At 40.8% G+C, this 18,092-nt stretch overlaps 1 protein-coding gene across 1 annotated transcript in view; it reads left to right on the forward strand.

Annotated features, from left to right (window-relative positions):
* szt2 (SZT2 subunit of KICSTOR complex) overlaps window positions 1-18,092 on the forward strand; it is a 260,612-nt gene that overhangs the window by 188,060 nt on the left and 54,460 nt on the right. The window contains 5 exon segments of the mRNA XM_087990508.1: window positions 5,289-5,428; window positions 6,112-6,294; window positions 15,342-15,612; window positions 16,644-16,723; window positions 17,268-17,393. Of these exon segments, the coding sequence (XP_087846634.1) occupies window positions 5,289-5,428; window positions 6,112-6,294; window positions 15,342-15,612; window positions 16,644-16,723; window positions 17,268-17,393 (800 nt within the window).

Here is an 18,092-nt window from a genome sequence, read left to right on the forward strand (position 1 = left end):
CAGCCAACCAACTTTCAATCCAAGTTAGTACTTTGCCCCCAATACCACGCGCCCTAATTTTGCTCACTAACCTCCTATGTAGGACTTTATCAAAAGCTTTCTGAAAGTCCAGGTATACTACATCTACTGGATCTCCCTCGTCCATCTTCAGAGTTACATCCTCAAAAAATTCCAGAAGATTAGTCAAGCATGATTTCCCCTTCATAAATCCATACTGACTCTGACCTATCCTGTTACTACTATCCAGATGTGTCGTAATTTCATCCTTTATAATAGACTCCAGCATCTTTCCCACCACTGAGGTCAGACTAACTGGTCTATAATTTCCTGCTTTCTCTCTCCCACCTTTCTTAAAAAGTGGTACAACATTAGCCATCCTCCAATCCGCAGGAACTGATCCCGAATCTATCGAACTCTGGAAAATAATCACCAACGCATCCACGATTTCTCGAGCCACCTCCTTCAGTACCCTGGGATGTAGACCATCAGGCTCAGGGAACTTATCAACCTTCAGACCTAACAGTCTCTCCAACACCAATTCCTGGTCTAGGAAGGGGAGGGAGGTCAGGTCCACACCCTCCACCAACCCAACCTCCACTCCCGGCACCTTCCCCTGCACTCCCTCCCCTTCCTAGACCTCTCCATTTCTATCTCGGGCGACCGACTCAACACGGACATTTACTATAAACTGACCGACTCCCCCAGCTACCTAGATTACACCTCCTCCCACCCTGCCCCCTGTAAAAACGCCATCCCGTATTCCCAATTCCTTCGCCTCTGCTGCATCTGCTCCCAGGAGGACCAATTCCAATACCGAACAACCCAGATGGCCTCCTTCTTCAAAGATCGCAATTTCCCCTCCGACGTGGTTGACGATGCTCTCCACCACATCTCCTCCACTTCCCGCTCCTCTGCCCTTGAACCCCGCCCCTCCAATCGCCACCAGGACAGAACCCCACTGGTCCTCACCTACCACCCCACCAACCTCCAGATACATCGTATCATCCTTCGCCATTTCTGCCACCTCCAAACAGACCCCACCACCAAGGATATATTTCCCTCCCCTCCCCTATCAGCATTCCGGAAAGACCACTCCCTCCGCGACTCCCTCGTCAGGTCCACACCCCCCACCAACCCAACCTCCACTCCCAGCACCTTCCCCTGCAACCGCAAGAAATGCAAAACTTGCGCCCACACCTCCCCCCTCACTTCCCTCCAAGGCCCCAAGGGATCCTTCTATATCCATCACAAATTCACCTGCACCTCACACACATCATTTACTGCATCCACTGCACCCGATGTGACATCCTCTACGTTGGGGAGACAGGCCGCCTACTTGCGGAACATTTCAGAGAACACCTCTGGGACACCCGCACCAACCAACCCAACCGCCCCGTGGCTGAACACTTTAACTCCCCATCCCACTCCGCCAAGGACATGCAGATCCTTGGCCTCCTCCATCGCCAGACCCTGACCACACGACACCTGGAGGAACAGCGCCTCATCTTCCACCTGGGAGCCCTCCAACCACACGGGATGAATGCAGATTTCTCCAGCTTCCTCATTTCCCCTCCCCCCACCTTATCTCAGTCCCAACCCTTGGACTCAGCACCACTTTCCTGACCTGCAATCTTCCTCCCGACCTCTCTGCCCCCAGCCCCTCTCTGGCCTATCACCCTCATCTTAACCTTCTTCCACCTATCACGTTCCCAATGCCCCTCCCCCAAGTCCCTCCTCCCTACCTTTTATCTTAGCCTGCTTGGCACACCTTCCTCATTCCTGAAGAAGGGCTTATGCCCAAAACGTCGATTCTACTGCTCCTTGGATGCTGCCTGACCTGCTGCGCTTTTCCAGCAACGCATTTTTCAGCTCTGATCTCCAGCATCTGCAGTCCTCACTTTCTCCTAGTAGGAGTCATGTGTTTGAATGGTGCTGTCTCAGGTTTCTTGGTGAGTTGTTGCAGTGGATTTTGTGGATAGTACACACTGCCATCACTGTGCATTGATGGTGGATGAAGTACATGTTGAAGGTATTACATGGGTTCCCAGTCAAGCAGGCTGCTTTGTTCTGGATGATGTCAAGCTTCTTGATTATTGCTGGAGTTGCACCTATCCAAGCAATTGGCGAGTATTCCATCATACTCCTGATTTGAACCTTGTAGATGGTGGACAAGGTTTGAGGGGTCAAGAAGTTACTTGCCACAGAATTATGAGCCTCTGACCCTTTCTTGTAGTCACAGAATTTACATGGTTTGTCCAGTTCAGTTTTATATCCATGGTAATCACCAGGATTTTGTTAGTGGGAGAACTCAGTGATAGTAATTGCATTGAATGTCAAGGGGTGATGATTAGGTTCCCTCTTTTGAAAGATTCCGTTGTGTACACCTTTGTGTGTCACAGGTTTTTTTAGATTAGATTAGATTAGATTACAGTGTGGAAACAGGCCCTTCGGCCCAACAAGTCCACACCGACCCGCCGAAGCGAAACCCACCCATACCCCTACATTTAACCCTTACCTAACACTACGGGCAATTTAGTATGGCCAATTCACCTAACCTGCACATCTTTGGACTGTGGGAGGAAACCGGAGCACCCGGAGGAAACCCACGCAGACACGGGGAGAACGTGCAAACTCCACACAGTCAGTCGCCTGAGTCGGGAATTGAACCCGGGTCTCTGGCGCTGCGAGGCAGCAGTGCTAACCACTGTGCCACCGTGCCACCCATAATGGTGTTTTCACCATTTCAGACCAAGCCTGAGTATTATTCCAGTCTTGCTGCATTTGGACATGGACAGCTTTAGTATTTGAAATCATGAGTGATGCTAAACATTGTTGCAATATCAGTTAACATTCCTATCTCTGATCTTGTGATGGATGGAAGGTCATTGATGAAACAGCTGAAGCTGGATGTACCTCGGACACTTGGAACTACTGCAGAGGTGAAATGATTAACCTCCAACAATTACTAGTGTCTTTCTTTGTGTTAAGTATTACTGCATTCAGCAGAGAGCTTTTTCCCCTCTGATTTTCATTTACTCTCCAGTTTTTCTAGGCGTCCTTGATGGCACACGTAAAGTCAAGTGTAGTCAGCCAATTTATCGTCTTGAGTTCAGCTCTTTTGCACATATTTGTACTGAGGCTGTGATAAAGTCAAGAGCCAAGTGGCCCCAAACTGAGCATTATTACTAAGCATGTGCTGCTTGATAGTGCTGTTAGTGATCCCTCCTGTCACTTTGATGATGATGGGACATTATCTGGTCAGACTGGATTTGTCCTGCATTTAGTGGACAGGGCATACCTGGAAATTTTCCACATTGCTTGGTAGATAGCAATGTTATAACTATATTGCAACATCTTGGCTAGGGACATAGCTAGTTCTGAAACACAAGTCTTCAGTATTGCCAAAATGTTGTCAAGACCCATAGCCTTTGTATTATCCAGTGTCTATAGCCATTTATATTATGTGGAGTGAACTGATTTAGCTGAAGACTGACATTTGTGATACGGAGGCTATATGCTTTGGTGGAGGGAATAGAGACATTGACCATTTTCTAAAGGGGGAAAGGCTTCAGAAATCTGAAGCAAGAATGGACCCAGGAGTCCAGTTCAGGATTCTTTTAGGTTAATGTGCAGGTTCAGTTGGCAGTTAGGAAGGCAAATGCAATGTTAGCATTCATTTCAAGAGAACTAGAATGTAAGTGTAATGATGCACTGCTGTATGGGCTCTAGTTAGATAGCACTTGGAATATTGTTAGCAGTTTTGGCCTCCATATCTAAGGAAGGATGTGTTGGCTATTGAGGAAGTCTAGAGGAGGTTTACAAGAATGATCCTGTGGATGACAAACTTGTCTTATGAAGAGCAATTGAGGACTTTGAGCCTGTACTCAATGGAGTTAGAATGATGAAGTGGGGGAGGTCATTAAAACTTACAGAATACTGAGAGGCCTGGATAGAGTGGACGTGGAGAAGATGTTTCCACTAGCAGGAGAGACTAGGACTCAACTATCACAGCCTCCATGAAGGGACAACCATTTAGACCTGCATTGAGGAGGAATTTATTCAGCCAGAAGGTGGTTAAACTGTGGAACTTATTGTCACAGAAGGTTGCGAAGGCCAAGTCATCGAGCGTATTTAAGACAAAGGTTCTTGATTGGTATGGAGAACAAGGGTTATGAGGAAAAGGTAGGAGAATGGGGTTGAAAATCCTATCAGCCATGATCGAATGGTGGAGCAGGCTTAGTAAGCCAAATGGTCTAATTCTGCTCCTATATCTTATGGACTTATGCACCAATGATCACTCTAATTTTCTTTGTGGTTGCATGCCCTCCAAGATCAATGCGTGGCAGCAACCTCCAGAACCATCCTTCTGAGTGGAAACATTGCTGGGGACTAGTGGAGGAGGCTGAGATGGATTATCCGTGAGGAACTACTGACTGAAGATATGTTTCAGCCTTGTTTTTCTTTGGAGGCTAATTACCTCAGATTCAAGATATCAGTGCAGGAGTTTCTCAGGGCAACAGCTGAGAAAACAGTTTATCTTCAGCTTATCATCAATTCTTCCTTCATTCATAAGGTCAGAATTAGGACTGTTTTGATGTGTGCACATTATTCAGCTTCTGTCATAATGGTTCAAATAACAAAGCGGTTCATGAATCATGACCTAGATGTTGCCCAGATTTGGCCTAGTAAGTGCTAGCTAACATTTGTACCATACAAATGCTACACAATTTCTATTATTAACAAAAGCAAAACCATGAGTTTCTGTTCAAAAGCATAAAATCACCCCATCATCGTATGCATCACAACATCAAATAAGGCTAATTAAGGCATTTATTCTTTATTTACCTTTGTCAATTGATTGCTTATATTACATACTATTTCAAGGTAAGTGTTCTGTACCTTTGGCCCTCCTTCTTTAGTCAGCTTTTTTCTTGAAATGAACCGTGATGTCCATATGATTTTGTCATTAAAACATCTCTTGCAGTAAATTTAGACTTCATACTGAGGCTTTCCCATGATGGAATAGCTAAAGTAGGTAACTATCCTTTGGGAAATCAAAAATTCAATCCACAGTTTATCACTGTAGAGCAACATGAAAGAACTCCAATATCCTGTGATGCCTGAATTGCTTTCTTTTTAATTTGAAGGATGTGAAAGTGTTATTTCTAAAATGAATTGTTCTTTTTGTTAATTATTTGAAAATCCAGTATGAAAAAGTTAGGTGAGCTTCGCACATTTTGTCATGTGCTAATATATTACTTTTCTGTCTCTCACAATAAAATGAAAAGCCCACAAGGGATTTCAGAAGTTTGAAGCAGTAGAGTTCAATACTGCTGAGAAATCGGGTGATTCCTCAAGTCCGGGCATGAGTGGAAAGAGTATGATCCCCCGGCAGCGATTCCTCATAATTGACATCATTGATAAAAAGGTATCCAAATAAGAACCTCATTAAGTTACTTTGCTATTATGATATGATTATGTTGAGGGAATTCCTTCTGTTGATTAAATTTCCTAAAAATACAACTACAAGTATGAAGTAGGATTTCTTGTTTGATACTTACACCAATATTTTTCATTAAATTATTGACAATAGGAATTTTATTCTGCAGTTCTAAATATGGGAAGTATTACCTTTGTACAGAAAACAACAAATACTAAAGACCACAATAGGCCAGGCAGCATCCGTGGAGAGAAGAAAGCTAAACGTTAGCTTGCTCTCTCTCCATAGATGTTGCCCAACCCACTATGATCTCCAGCTTTTGATGTTTTCACTACAGATTGCAGCATCTGCAATAATTTGCTCCTACATTACCCTTTGTAATTTGCATTAAAGCTAACATACTTTTCAGTTTAATTATCATGAAAATAACAACTGCATGGACGTACTAATTTCATCAATATATGTAAAAAGAAAAGACAATTTTATATTTTAGGCAGAAGTCTTTACCTAGAAAGAAAATTTGTTCTTTTATCTCTTACCATGCAAGTAGTCCAGTCTTTTTCTCTGAATGTTTTTATTCATCTGCTTGCTCCTCTTTTGAAAATCTACTCCCTTTATTCAATGTGCACTGTTTTTCTTTTTGTGTGCTGATGTACTCTCATTTTTTCCAGCTGACACTTTATACCTATAACTGGTCAGTGGATCTGGGAGTTTCATTGAATCGAGGATTGATTCGCCTTATTCAGTGGCAAAATGCACGCTCTCATGTGGTACACTGCCTCCTCAGTCAAAAGATGGGTCTCTTCCATCATTACTGTTTTGCTGACACACCTGTATATGATGACTCTAAACAGGTAAGGGACTTCACTATCATTGTATCCCAATACAAAATGTCAGTTTTCAAATTAGGAAATCACGTTCATCATGTGTAAACATGCTGCCATCATCTATAAAGATGAGTTACGCTTTCTGTATTGAAAATAAAGGAAATAATTCTGTTGAGTTATAACGGCAGAACGAGGTATGAATGCCTTATCAGTGAATGTCAGGAGTGTAAAAATGTTGTTTGATGAGCACTTAAATAAAAGGTGTTTAAGTGAACACCTGGAATCAATGTAAGATGGAAAACTATAAAATACAAAAAAGGATGCCAAAGCATGATTTCTGATTTGATTGCTGTGGGACCTGGAATTGTTTGTTCAAAATTTGAACGAACTGAATAGTGCCCTGTTTTTTCAAGACTGTATCACTTGAGTAGTAGAAATAGCGCAAAAAAAATCACTAAACTTAAAAGACTCCAAAATGTAGCAGGAATTAAAGTTAAGATTTTTTTGTGGCATGACTAAAACTGAGAGTAAAAAGGAACTGTTATCAGGATGTCCTAAAGTTACATGACAGCCAATTATTTAGTTTTGAACAGCAGTCACTGTTACTTTGTGGGCAATACCAGCAGACAATGTGCAAAAAACAAGATCCCATAAGCTGTAAATGATCATTAATTGGTTCTAATGATGTTGCCTAAGGGAAGAATGTTAGCCAGAAGAATTACTAGTGCAATGGAATCTGCATCTAATTCTAAATCAAATGAATAAATCAATCTCAGCACTGCATAGAAGCCTATGTTCCAATTATACATTCAGATCCTTGATAGAACATGACTGAGACTCAGTAACGAGATTACAATCAACTGCAACATGAAAATGCCTATCCGTTTCAATGTTTGACTGTTTTTTCAGCTGAATGTCTCAGTTTCAGCACGAACTGGCATTAATTTTACACACTGACCTATGGATGTGGAAGCAATAAGTTTGGATATGTTAGGTGCCATAATTGCACCATTTGGAAGTAGATGAGGCGCAGATGGGTACCAGTGAAATGCTTGGATTACTGTTATTAAGATGCATTTGGTCTTTGGAATGTTCATTACTGAAAACTTGCAGTTTTATAACATTGCCATTCCTGTGTTTTAGCACAGGTAAATGATGTACTTTAAAATAGCACTTTGTATAAATCTCAGATCTGTTACTGTGTTCTACTTTTCATTTAGTTTCTGCCTTACATTTGGAAAATAAATGAAATCATGAAATAGTCCCTGTTGGGGAACGGAATTTGTTTTTCTTTATTCATTCATGGGATGAAGGCATCACTGGATAGGCCAGTATTTATTGCCCATCCCTAATTGCTCAGAGAGCATTTAACAGTCAACCACATTGCTATGTGTCGGGAGTCACATGTCGGCCAGACCAGGTGTGGGCAGCAGTTTCCTTCCCTAAAGGACATTAGGTCGGAAAATTGAAACATGATGATGAGTTAATTTGCATGACTTAATTCTATTAAGTTATTCATATCTCTCAAGTTACAGTAAACTCCTATGAACTGAGTCTGTAACAAAGTGCTGGAACAGATGGCATGCCTTTTGAAGCATGTAACTTTGATATTAATTTAATAATATGTTGTACAAAGGAGCGGTGTTGCTTTATGAAATTGTTCAGAATTCTGCAGGTATTTGCCCTGAAGGAGATGGCAGGGCAACTGAGCGTGCTGATGACTGACATTGCTGTGCATAGGAGCTTCATGTTTTGAGCAATGTGACATTAACTTGTCATGGCAACCAGCTGTTGGGTGCTGTCAGCATACATTAGGGACGGTCTCTGATCGTTGACAGGTAAACAGAAAGAATGCTTGCCATAGTGACCACCTGTTGAGAAATGGTGCATATTGGGGCACAGTGTACAGTAACAAGGCCCACTAACAATATCTTGCCAGTCTGTAACATTTTGTAGCAGACCACCCAGTAAATAAATGCAACAGATCATAAATGCAGTAACTTTTTGTGAGACTTTTATAATTTTTATTGTGCATGGAGTCAACAAATCTTTTTTTCACCTCAAATTCATAACACCTTTATTTTGTAGTGCTAGCCAGTCTATTACTGACATATAATTAACTTAACATTATTTGAGTGAACTGGCCGTTTATCTATCAAGAATTCAGACAACTCATGTTTCTTGTATTTTTGGTACAAAGTTGTCCTGTATCCATCACAATCAAAGGAGGAGGATGTTTATAATTCCTTGATTACTACTGAATTGTAACTAGGCTGAGTTAACAGGTGAGAACCAGATTTTCAGATTCTGATGCCAGAATCAATATGCGATTTTTTTTTGCTTAAGGATAATTCCTTGGATGTATTTTGTTTCCCTCACTGGGGTAGTGGGCTTGAAAGCAAGCCTTACTAATCGTGGAATCATCACAAAAGGTTTTTTTTAATTATCAAAGAATGCGAAATTCCAATACGTCTGACTGACAGACTTAGGCTGAAACATGGACCAGGTTTCTGTATTTTTAAAAAAAAAACTAATATTTAGTACAAGTAAATAGATTCTAGCCACAGTAAACTGTCATGAACTATTGACATCTAACTCTACTACTGTACTTTAAACCCACCCCCCTACACACACACACACACACACACACACACCCCAACCCTCCACTCCCCCATAAAAAACACATTGATGTTATGGATGGAGATTGAAACAAAGAACCAGGGAAACAGTTCAATGGCTCCAGTCTTCAAGATTTGATGGAGAACTTTCTTTTGTTTCCCAAGTCCTTTAGTTCTCCGAGCTTTGTGTTTGAATTCTTTTACAACTTCACAGGAGGTACAGTGGTTCACAGATTACAAAGTCGCTGACTTAATGGTTAAAATCTTCAGCCTACAGCAATTAAAACCAGAAAACAAATCTGGAAATCTGAAACAAAGGAAGAAATAGCTGGAGAAACTCAGGAAGCCTAGTAGTATCTGTGGACTGCTGCCTCACAGCGCCTGAGACCCGGGTTCAATTCCCGCCTCAGGCGACTGACTGTGTGGAGTTTGCACGTTCTCCCCGTGTCTGCGTGGGTTTCCTCCGGGTGCTCCGGTTTCCTCCCACAGTCCAAAGATGTGCAAGTCAGGTGAGTTGGCCATGCTAAATTGCCCATAGTGTTAGGTAAGGGGTAAATGTAGGGGTATGGGTGGGTTGCGCTTCGGCGGGTCAGTGTGGACTTGTTGGGCCGAAGGGCCGGTTTCCACACTGTAATGTAATCTAATCTAATCTAAAGCAGGGTTAATGCTTTGAGTAAAGTGATCCTCCTTCATAAGTGCAACTACAACTCCAATTGTGAAGAAGAGTCACTGAACTCAAAACATTAATGCTGCTTTCTCTCCACAGATGCTGCCAGACCTCCTGAGTTCCTCATGCACTTTGTTTTTGTAGATTGAAACTTTGAAAGATAAACTTCCCCAAAAGTATTTTCTTAAAATAGAAGCTCACTATGACTAACAGTCACTTAAACAATGCATCTCACAAGTTACACCAAACTTATGTAATTGTCAGTGCTGACTATTTGTATTATGCTGTCAGTATCTGCACATGGACCTTAACATTTTTGAAGTAACACAGTTACTAGATTATGTGTGGGACTGTTCAATGGCTAACTATCCCTTAATCTGCCTGGGCTCTAAGTTCTGGAATTTCTACAGTAAACCTTTCTACGTTTTCTTTTCTCTTTTGGAAGACTCCTCAAAATCCTCCTAATTGACTAAGCTTTTGGTTACCTTCTTCAATGTCTCCTTTTCTTGCTCCATGTCAAATTTTATTTGATAACTCCTATTCGGAGTAGTGTACCAGCTGTCTTGCTTTAGTCATGTGACCTCTATGCTTGTAAATATTTGCACTCCAATCTATGGCAGTCATTAAATACATTGTAAGGTACAGGGTGTAAGGAGTGTCCAGATGAAATTGTGTGCACTTTCTGAGCTGTAAGAGAGCCAGCTATTGTAACAAAGCAGCAAGGAAGAATTAAGCAGTGGCGTACATTTTTGAAGTGAAGGGTGAGTCAGAATGTCTATAAATTTTCTACTCCCTTCTGCTGTTGAAAAAGATGCAAGATAAAATTGGATTCATGTGCAAAACTCTGAAATAACTACACAATTAAAGAAAAGATTGACAAAATAAGAGCATATAACTCTATTAGTAGGGTTCTTTATGCATAGTGGTAATGTCCCTACATCAGAAGCAGAAGGTCTAGGTTCAATTCCCACCTGCTCCAGAGATATGTAATAACACGTCTGAACAGTTTGTTCAATATTATCTATATCTCTATCAGTAGTTGTCCTGTAATCGGTGCTGGAGAAAGAATGCTATACACTATGTTGCAGTCTAGACCTAACTGATGAGAGACAGTGATGGGATGGGAGAATTTGAAGGTTGTGAAGACACAATTCATGTGCTGTATTAGTATGCCTTATGAACACGTGTTCAATATCAGAGCTCAGGGAGATTGACCAATATATGATAACACTGACACATCTAGTTGAATCATGAGAGTTTGGAGAACTGAAAGGTGACCTGAGCAGACATGGGATTGTCTGTGGCATGAGAGATCCACCATGACAGCACATCTGCTCTGATGAGAAAGCTACCTCACGAAAGCTATCAATGTGTGCAGAAACCTTGAGGTTGTCTGTAGTGGCGAGAGTGTATTAATGGGTGATAGGTGAGGCTTGAATTATACTGCATCTGGCCAAACAAAAACAAATGAAGAAAAAAGGAAGAAATGTTCACAGACGCGGAGTAAAAAGGTGAAAGGTATGAGGCAGATTGTAAACATTGAAGAGGAAATTGTACAAAAGAAAAGAAAACACATCCAAGTGGAGAAAAAGTGCTCAAACTGGAAGAAGCTCAATCGCTTTGTAAGTGTTTAACTTGAAAGAAACAAAGTAAGCTGATAAGGATAGCTGCTGGAGAGATGTCAGCTGAATCACTCCGCACAACACAGCAGATGAGCATTGAGAAATGGTTTGTGACTATTGGAATGATAACTGCAGAAGAACAATGTCAAGCCAATCTGAAGTGTCACCAATAGAGACTGATGATTTGTGCAACATCATGAGCTTCGTAAACTTTTGCAAAGTGACTCAAGATGTTAACCAAACATTAAGCCTTGCAGGTAAGGTTAAAACTTTGTTGGATCAAAATGCATTACAAGAGAACAAATAAAGCTGAGACAACAATGTAATGAGAAAAATGAAGATACAGAGTTCTGGACAATAGGTGTTAAGCTTAAAAAGTACTCATCCCAGCTGATGCAAGGCTAAAGCTTAGACTAGTAAGCTTGCAGATACCAGTACAGAAATGCAGCATTTGTTGCAAGGCACTAAACCTTTGATTGCTAAACAGATCTTAGAAAATCTGTACAGTTTAGAAGGTACACTGCAGAAATTTACCAACACTCTTGAAACAAGACCTTTCAAACCCATGATGACCACCACCTGGAAGGATAAGAGCAGCAGACAAACAGGAACACCATCATCTGTAAGTTCTTCTTAAAGCCACTTAACATGCTGACTTGGAAATATTGCCAAGGGGCAGCTCACCACCTTCTCAAGGACAACTGGAGATAGGCAATAAATGTTTTCTCAGCCAGTGGTGCTTACATCTCATGAATAAATAAACATTGGTGACAGACAAAATCGAAGTGAAATGACAAAACCAGATCTCAATTTGATTAGGATTGCCCAAGCATTGCTGGAGGTGCTGGACTCGAAACATCAGCTCTTTTCTCTCCTTACAGATGCTGCCAGACCTGCTGAGATTTTCCAGCATTTTCTCTTTTGATTGCTGGAGGTGAGCTTTGGAAAACCAGTCGGAGTGCAGACATTCAATGATCTCAACAAGAGTTAGCCCAAATGACAGACTGGGACCTGTGTAAAGCAATTGTCACTTCAATAATATGTGATGAATTAAATGACCAGATATATCTTTGCCATGACAGACAAACACATACAACCAGAGAAGCTCCCCCTTCAATGTAGGGAATTGACCAGGAAGATGTGATCTCACCCTTGACACAATATGCACAATGACCATTAGTTCTGAGGTCCACCATTCTCCAATTAAGGGACCAGCACCAGCGTAGCATCTTCATTGGGAAGGAAGCTGTTTGGAACACAGACATGAGCAGATACAAGATGATCAACCAACAACATGTTCTCAGCAGACCTGCATAGTGTATTATTTTGGTGTGCATTTGCAGCAATCTATGAAAGTTGACTGGAATTTACACACATTTTTGTTAATGAATGAGAATTTTCTGTGTTAACCATGTGCACTTGGGAACTTGCAACTGCATATAGTACACGCTGTTTTTAATGAAAAAGGAGAGATTTGGAGAAATGCGTTTAAGTATACCAGCTGGCTCGTCATAGTCATGTGATGTCTGTCTTTATTGTATGTGTTTTTGCTGTGACTGTTGCAGCTGATAAATATGTTGCAAGAAACAATATCTGTGAAATACCCTTAGATTGTATTACTATATTGAAGCTGCTGTTTAAATCTAGTTGTTGGTGGGGATGAGGAAGGCAAGCAGTGAGATCTTGGTTGGAGAGGATGTTTGCCGTTCTTTTTTCATGTCTACACTTTGAATAGATTGTTGTTTGTTCGTATGACTTACTGGTTCTTGGGTATGCAAAACCTGTATCAACATTGTATTCAAAGGTCTCTTAAGGGATAATAAATGCACAGATGGTTGGCCATTTTCTGGTTCACCTGACTAAACGGTGTACACAAGTCATCAACAGATATTAAATTGGAGTCATTCCTATTAGGTTTTGTTGATAGAGAACATGTAATCATGGTGCATAATCTAGGCTATGAGTGGGAGGAATTGGTTACTATTGTAGTAGCTTATATGTGCCACAGAGCAGAGGCTCACCCAAAATCAGGTATGTAGGCCTTAGGGCGGGGATCTGGTTTCCAAAGTTAAAGCTTCTGTCTTGCCTTAAGAGTCGGCTCTTGCATTGCCTATTGATCAATGACAGGCCACTTAGAGTCATAGAGATGTACGGCATGGAAACAGACTCTTCGGTCCAACCCGTCCATGCCGACCAGATATCCTAACCCAATCTAGTCCCACCTGCCAACACCCGGCCCATATGCCTCCACCACTTCCTCTGGCAGCTCATTCCATACACGTACCACCCTCTGTGTGAAAAGGTTGCCCCTTAGATCTCTTTTATATCTTTCCCCTCTCACCCTAAATCTATGCCCTGTAGTTCTGGACTCCCGACCTCTTGTTCAGCGGCGTTTGGGTAAGTGCTGGGTGGAGGAGGATGGAAAACTGAAGAAAGTGACTGTGCCTTTCAGCTGTACAAAAAACAATTTACGAATTTAAATATAATCTTTTGATGTCAATCTCTTTCTATACTGTATCTATGCCACAAAACTTGAGTGCAGCTGAGAGATGCCCTAATTTGCCTGAAAGTAACTGATGCAAGGGTCTAATAAATATTGTTCATAGAATAGTTCATATTGCATCACTAGACTCCACGAGAGACAATTATGCTTTCAATTTTCGGCAACCATATCATTCATGAAGTGAAATGTATGTGTTAAAAAGGCATTCTTTTGGCTTTTATGTTCAGACTTCCATTCAGTAGAAGCCATGAATATTACTGCTCATCCATTTAACTATTTTTAATTTACACAACTTGTATATAATTGGAACAAGAGAAGGAATGCCAAAAGGAATAGTATGATATCATAATGCAATTTGAATTTTCAGACATAGAGCCAGTGACCCAAGTTCAAATACAGCCTGGAGTGACTCCCTGTGTAGAGTTTGCATGTTAGAATCATATAATCCCTATAGTGTGGAAACAGGTCCTTCGGCCCAACAAGTACAAACTGACACTCCGAAGAGTAACCATCCCAGAATCATTCCCTCAACCTATCTTTACTCCTGATTAATGCACCTAACCTACACACACCTGAATACTATGGGAAATTTAGCATGGCCACTTCACTTAACCTGCACATCTTTGTACTGTGGGAGGAAACCCACACTGACACAGGGAGAATGTGCAAACTCCACACAGTCGCCCGAGATTGGAATTGAACCCAGGTCCCTGGTGCTGTGAGGCAGCAATGCTAACCACTGTGCCTCCCCTATTCTCGCTGTACCTGTATGGGTTCCTCCCACAGTCCAAAGATGTGCAAGTTCTCTGAATTGGCCATACTAAATTGTCCTGTCGTGTCCAGGGATATGTCGTTTAGGTGGATTAGCCATGGTAAATTCAGGGTGGGGTGGGGGGGTGTGGGTCTGGGTGGGATGCTCTTCAGAGTGTCATTGCAGACACAATGGGCCAAATGGCCTGTATCCGCACTGAAGGGATTCTGTGATTCTAGGCTATGCTCTAACATTTGTATTTGCATTAATGTTCAGGTGCAGGCTTTTCTGTAAGAGCCATTTTCTTTTGAAGATGACCAATCAAGCCTTTCTTTCACTATGAAAGGTTACCAAAGATCCATAACATTTGTCACAGATTATAATCTGTGAAGAATCAAGTTTCAATTACTATGTATGAAAGTTTGAAAAATGCCTCAGCTAGTCTACCTGTAAAAGACAAATGAATAATAGTACTGATTTTATGATGGTTTATCTTTTTTTTAACATTTGTGTATCTCGTCAGATTCGCAGTGCTCATTCACGCTGACAACTGGAAGGCATGCTGTGTTACCAATCTGTAATCAATTGGTCTGTAATCTTTGGTTTAGTTGCTGTTTTCCTTTTCAATGAAATGGAAGAGGTTTGCTGTCTTGAAGTGATCCATCCAGGGCATTAGCTAAATACCTCTCCCAGAAATCAGATCCTGACACATGAGTCATAATATTAATTCTAATGAAGTTTGTGACCAAATTAAAATAATTTTTGTTCATCTGTTATTGGCTTTATAATTCTAGCTGAGCAAAAATTGCATACACACTTTTTGTAAAAGGTGAACTGGATTAGTAATTTCCAATGAAACAGTGTACAACTGGAGTCATTTTTCTCCCTCATTCTGATCTCCTCTCTCTCACAGGAACCAAATCCTTTCCTTCAGTCCACATTGGAAGCTGATGCACTGATCAAGAGCCCAACCCCGCCACCAAGTAAAGAACAGGGGCGGCTGAGTTCGACAAACCGGAGTCTTCCAGTTCTCCACTTTCCACCAGAGATTGTTCCATTTGATGAGGCCTTGCGTGATGTCACTGTGCCTAAAGTGATGCGACAGTTGCACGATGTGGGGCTGAATGACCCAGTCTCACGTCATGGCACACAGTTCCTAGAAATCAAAAACTTGGAGCGGAAAGGTGAGAGAGATATACATATTTTGTGCAGTATTATTCTTTAAATAACCTGAATGTTCCATACGATGTATGCTTACAACTGGTCCACAATCAGTTAAGCGTCTTGCATAAACTGCACTTCTGTCTTTAAATATAAGAACTAGTGAGACTGATCTGAAAATTTGCAGCCAAGATGTGCTTTCTCTTCTAAATAAAAATGTGTTCATCTGCTTAAATTTTCAAAAAATAAATCATCATTGAACTCCAGAAGGTAATGGAGTTCACTGAAGCAATTTTCTTTTACAGGTTTTTATCATTCGGGTGCATGACTGCCACTCCTGTTTGTTTCTGTGGTGTATATTGTATGTGTTTAAATAATACAACATTTCATTCTGAATGCTTGTCACTTCATTCACAATCATCTCATTGTTGTCTGTCAGCATACAAGAAAAGAAATTGCTGAAATATTGTTAAAAGTAGCTGTTACCCGCGTCATTTGACTCTTTTGTAAGGTTTTTTTTGTCATTTTTATCTACAAGTCTCAAACTGTGCATTGTTTGTGGCACCATGTTGAGGTCCTGAAATATACTTGCCATTTGCTCAGATCTACCGGTAGCCCTTGTTACATTGACTTCACACTAGGTGTTTTAATTAGATGTTGCACTTTCATATTTGGCTACGTATTTAGCTCTGTAGAGGTTTTTACACAAAGCAATGTTCACAAGCAGATATTTCAGTTGTAGCTAGGGCTTCTCATAAGATGAAGTCCACACATAGAATATATAATCTTATTCTGACTATGCTATCCTCACTTGGTTAGTTTTATAAACTTATTTTAATGAAACTGTCAGTGCCCACCAAGGTGCACAATATGTTATTATTTAATGAGGTACTGCTGAGCTGAGTAGTGCATGAGTGAGCTTTATGGATAGGTGTGCTGGTGCTATACTATTCAGCTGAGCTGAGAAACGTGAGTGAGTTCTCCACTGGGTGCTGCACATAGTGCAGGATTCTTGAATTAAACCAAAAATCTGTTCCGATTATTTATTTTTCAGAGATGGAGAAACAGATGAAAATTGAGAACCTATTTGTGACATGGCAGCAACGTTCTGCGCAGTCCAACATGCCTATTACAGTAAGTAATATCCTGACTTACTTAGGGAAATATCTTGTATTGAACTGTTTACTGCACTTCAAAGTAAATCATTGCCATTCAAAATAAATTTAAAACTTACCTTTGATAAGATTCAATGCAGAAGTTTTAGTTGAGTATATATTCAGAAGTATTGTGACTCGTAATTTTACAGGTCCACTTGACTGTGATAGAACAGTTGAACAGGTACATCTACATTATTCATAGCCGGAAAAGGTCAACAGGTCTGGCAGCATCTGTGGAGAGAAATCAGAAGTTAACATTTTGGGTCCAGTTGCCTTTCCTCAGACCCTTCTGAGGAAGGGTCACTAGATCTGAAATGTTAACACTGATTTCTCTCCACAGATGCTGCCAGATCCTCTGAGCTTTTGTAGTAATTTCTGTTTTTGTTTCTGATTTACAGCATCTGCAGTTCTTTTGGTTTCTTTATTATTCATAGTATTGTGTTTCCCTATACAAATATTGGGCCATAAGCAACTAACTTTGAACTAGGGAATAGGTTAACCTTTGTGTTTTTCTGATTCAGCTTGGTGACTTGGATACCCTGAAACAGTCTTCACGTCTTGTTCATTACTGTGCCACCCCACTGCTGATTGATCCCGTTTTTAGGCAACAAATCCAAGCAGAGCAGCAGATTGGATCTGAGGGAAAGGTAAGTTCATGAAGTAAATTATTTAAACAGCAGCAGCCATTTTTGCCAATTGGAATCTGAGCTGGTGACCATTTCAAATTTGGTCTGAAATGAATGGAAAGTGGGCAAGAGTAGTCTACACCAGTAAAAGTGGAAAGGAAGTTGAAAAAGGAATTTGAGATGGAGAGGTAAACAAATTAACGAACAATGTGGAATAAGGTCAAATCTGAAGGATTGGGCGGGAAGTCCTAAGAATAAATTAGGAACGTTGTAAAGCAGAAGTGACTGTTGGGGTGCTGGAACAACTATATGCTCAGACCATCTTTAAAAATTGACCTTGTCATGGTAAAAGCATTAATTGTGCACAAGAGGTCAGTCATGTCATTTCTGAGAACAAGTCACCATCTGTTGGAAATCAGGAGTTTGTTGAAGCAAAATATGAGCCTTGAGCTCTGCAGATTGGGAGTGAGCATCTGCCAGTGCATAGGTTCCAACTGAAAATAATCAGATACAGGCATTCTTCAGCTAAAAGAATCCTATTAATTTAACCCATCCTATATCATAAATTCTTATTGTAGGAGCAATCTGAACCTTGACTCAAATTGAACATAACTTGCTGTTAATTTAGAAATGCCTGTAATTTTGAATGTTATTTTCACTATTTGCTTTTTGTCCCATCTTTACAAACAAACAAAACTAATGCCCCTTTGAGAAATTTAT

Source organism: Chiloscyllium plagiosum, unplaced genomic scaffold (genome assembly GCF_037043375.1).
Source record: "Chiloscyllium plagiosum isolate Xiang-an unplaced genomic scaffold, Cpla_swu_hap1 HiC_scaffold_9, whole genome shotgun sequence".
Classification (NCBI taxonomy): Eukaryota; Metazoa; Chordata; class Chondrichthyes; order Orectolobiformes; family Hemiscylliidae; genus Chiloscyllium; species Chiloscyllium plagiosum.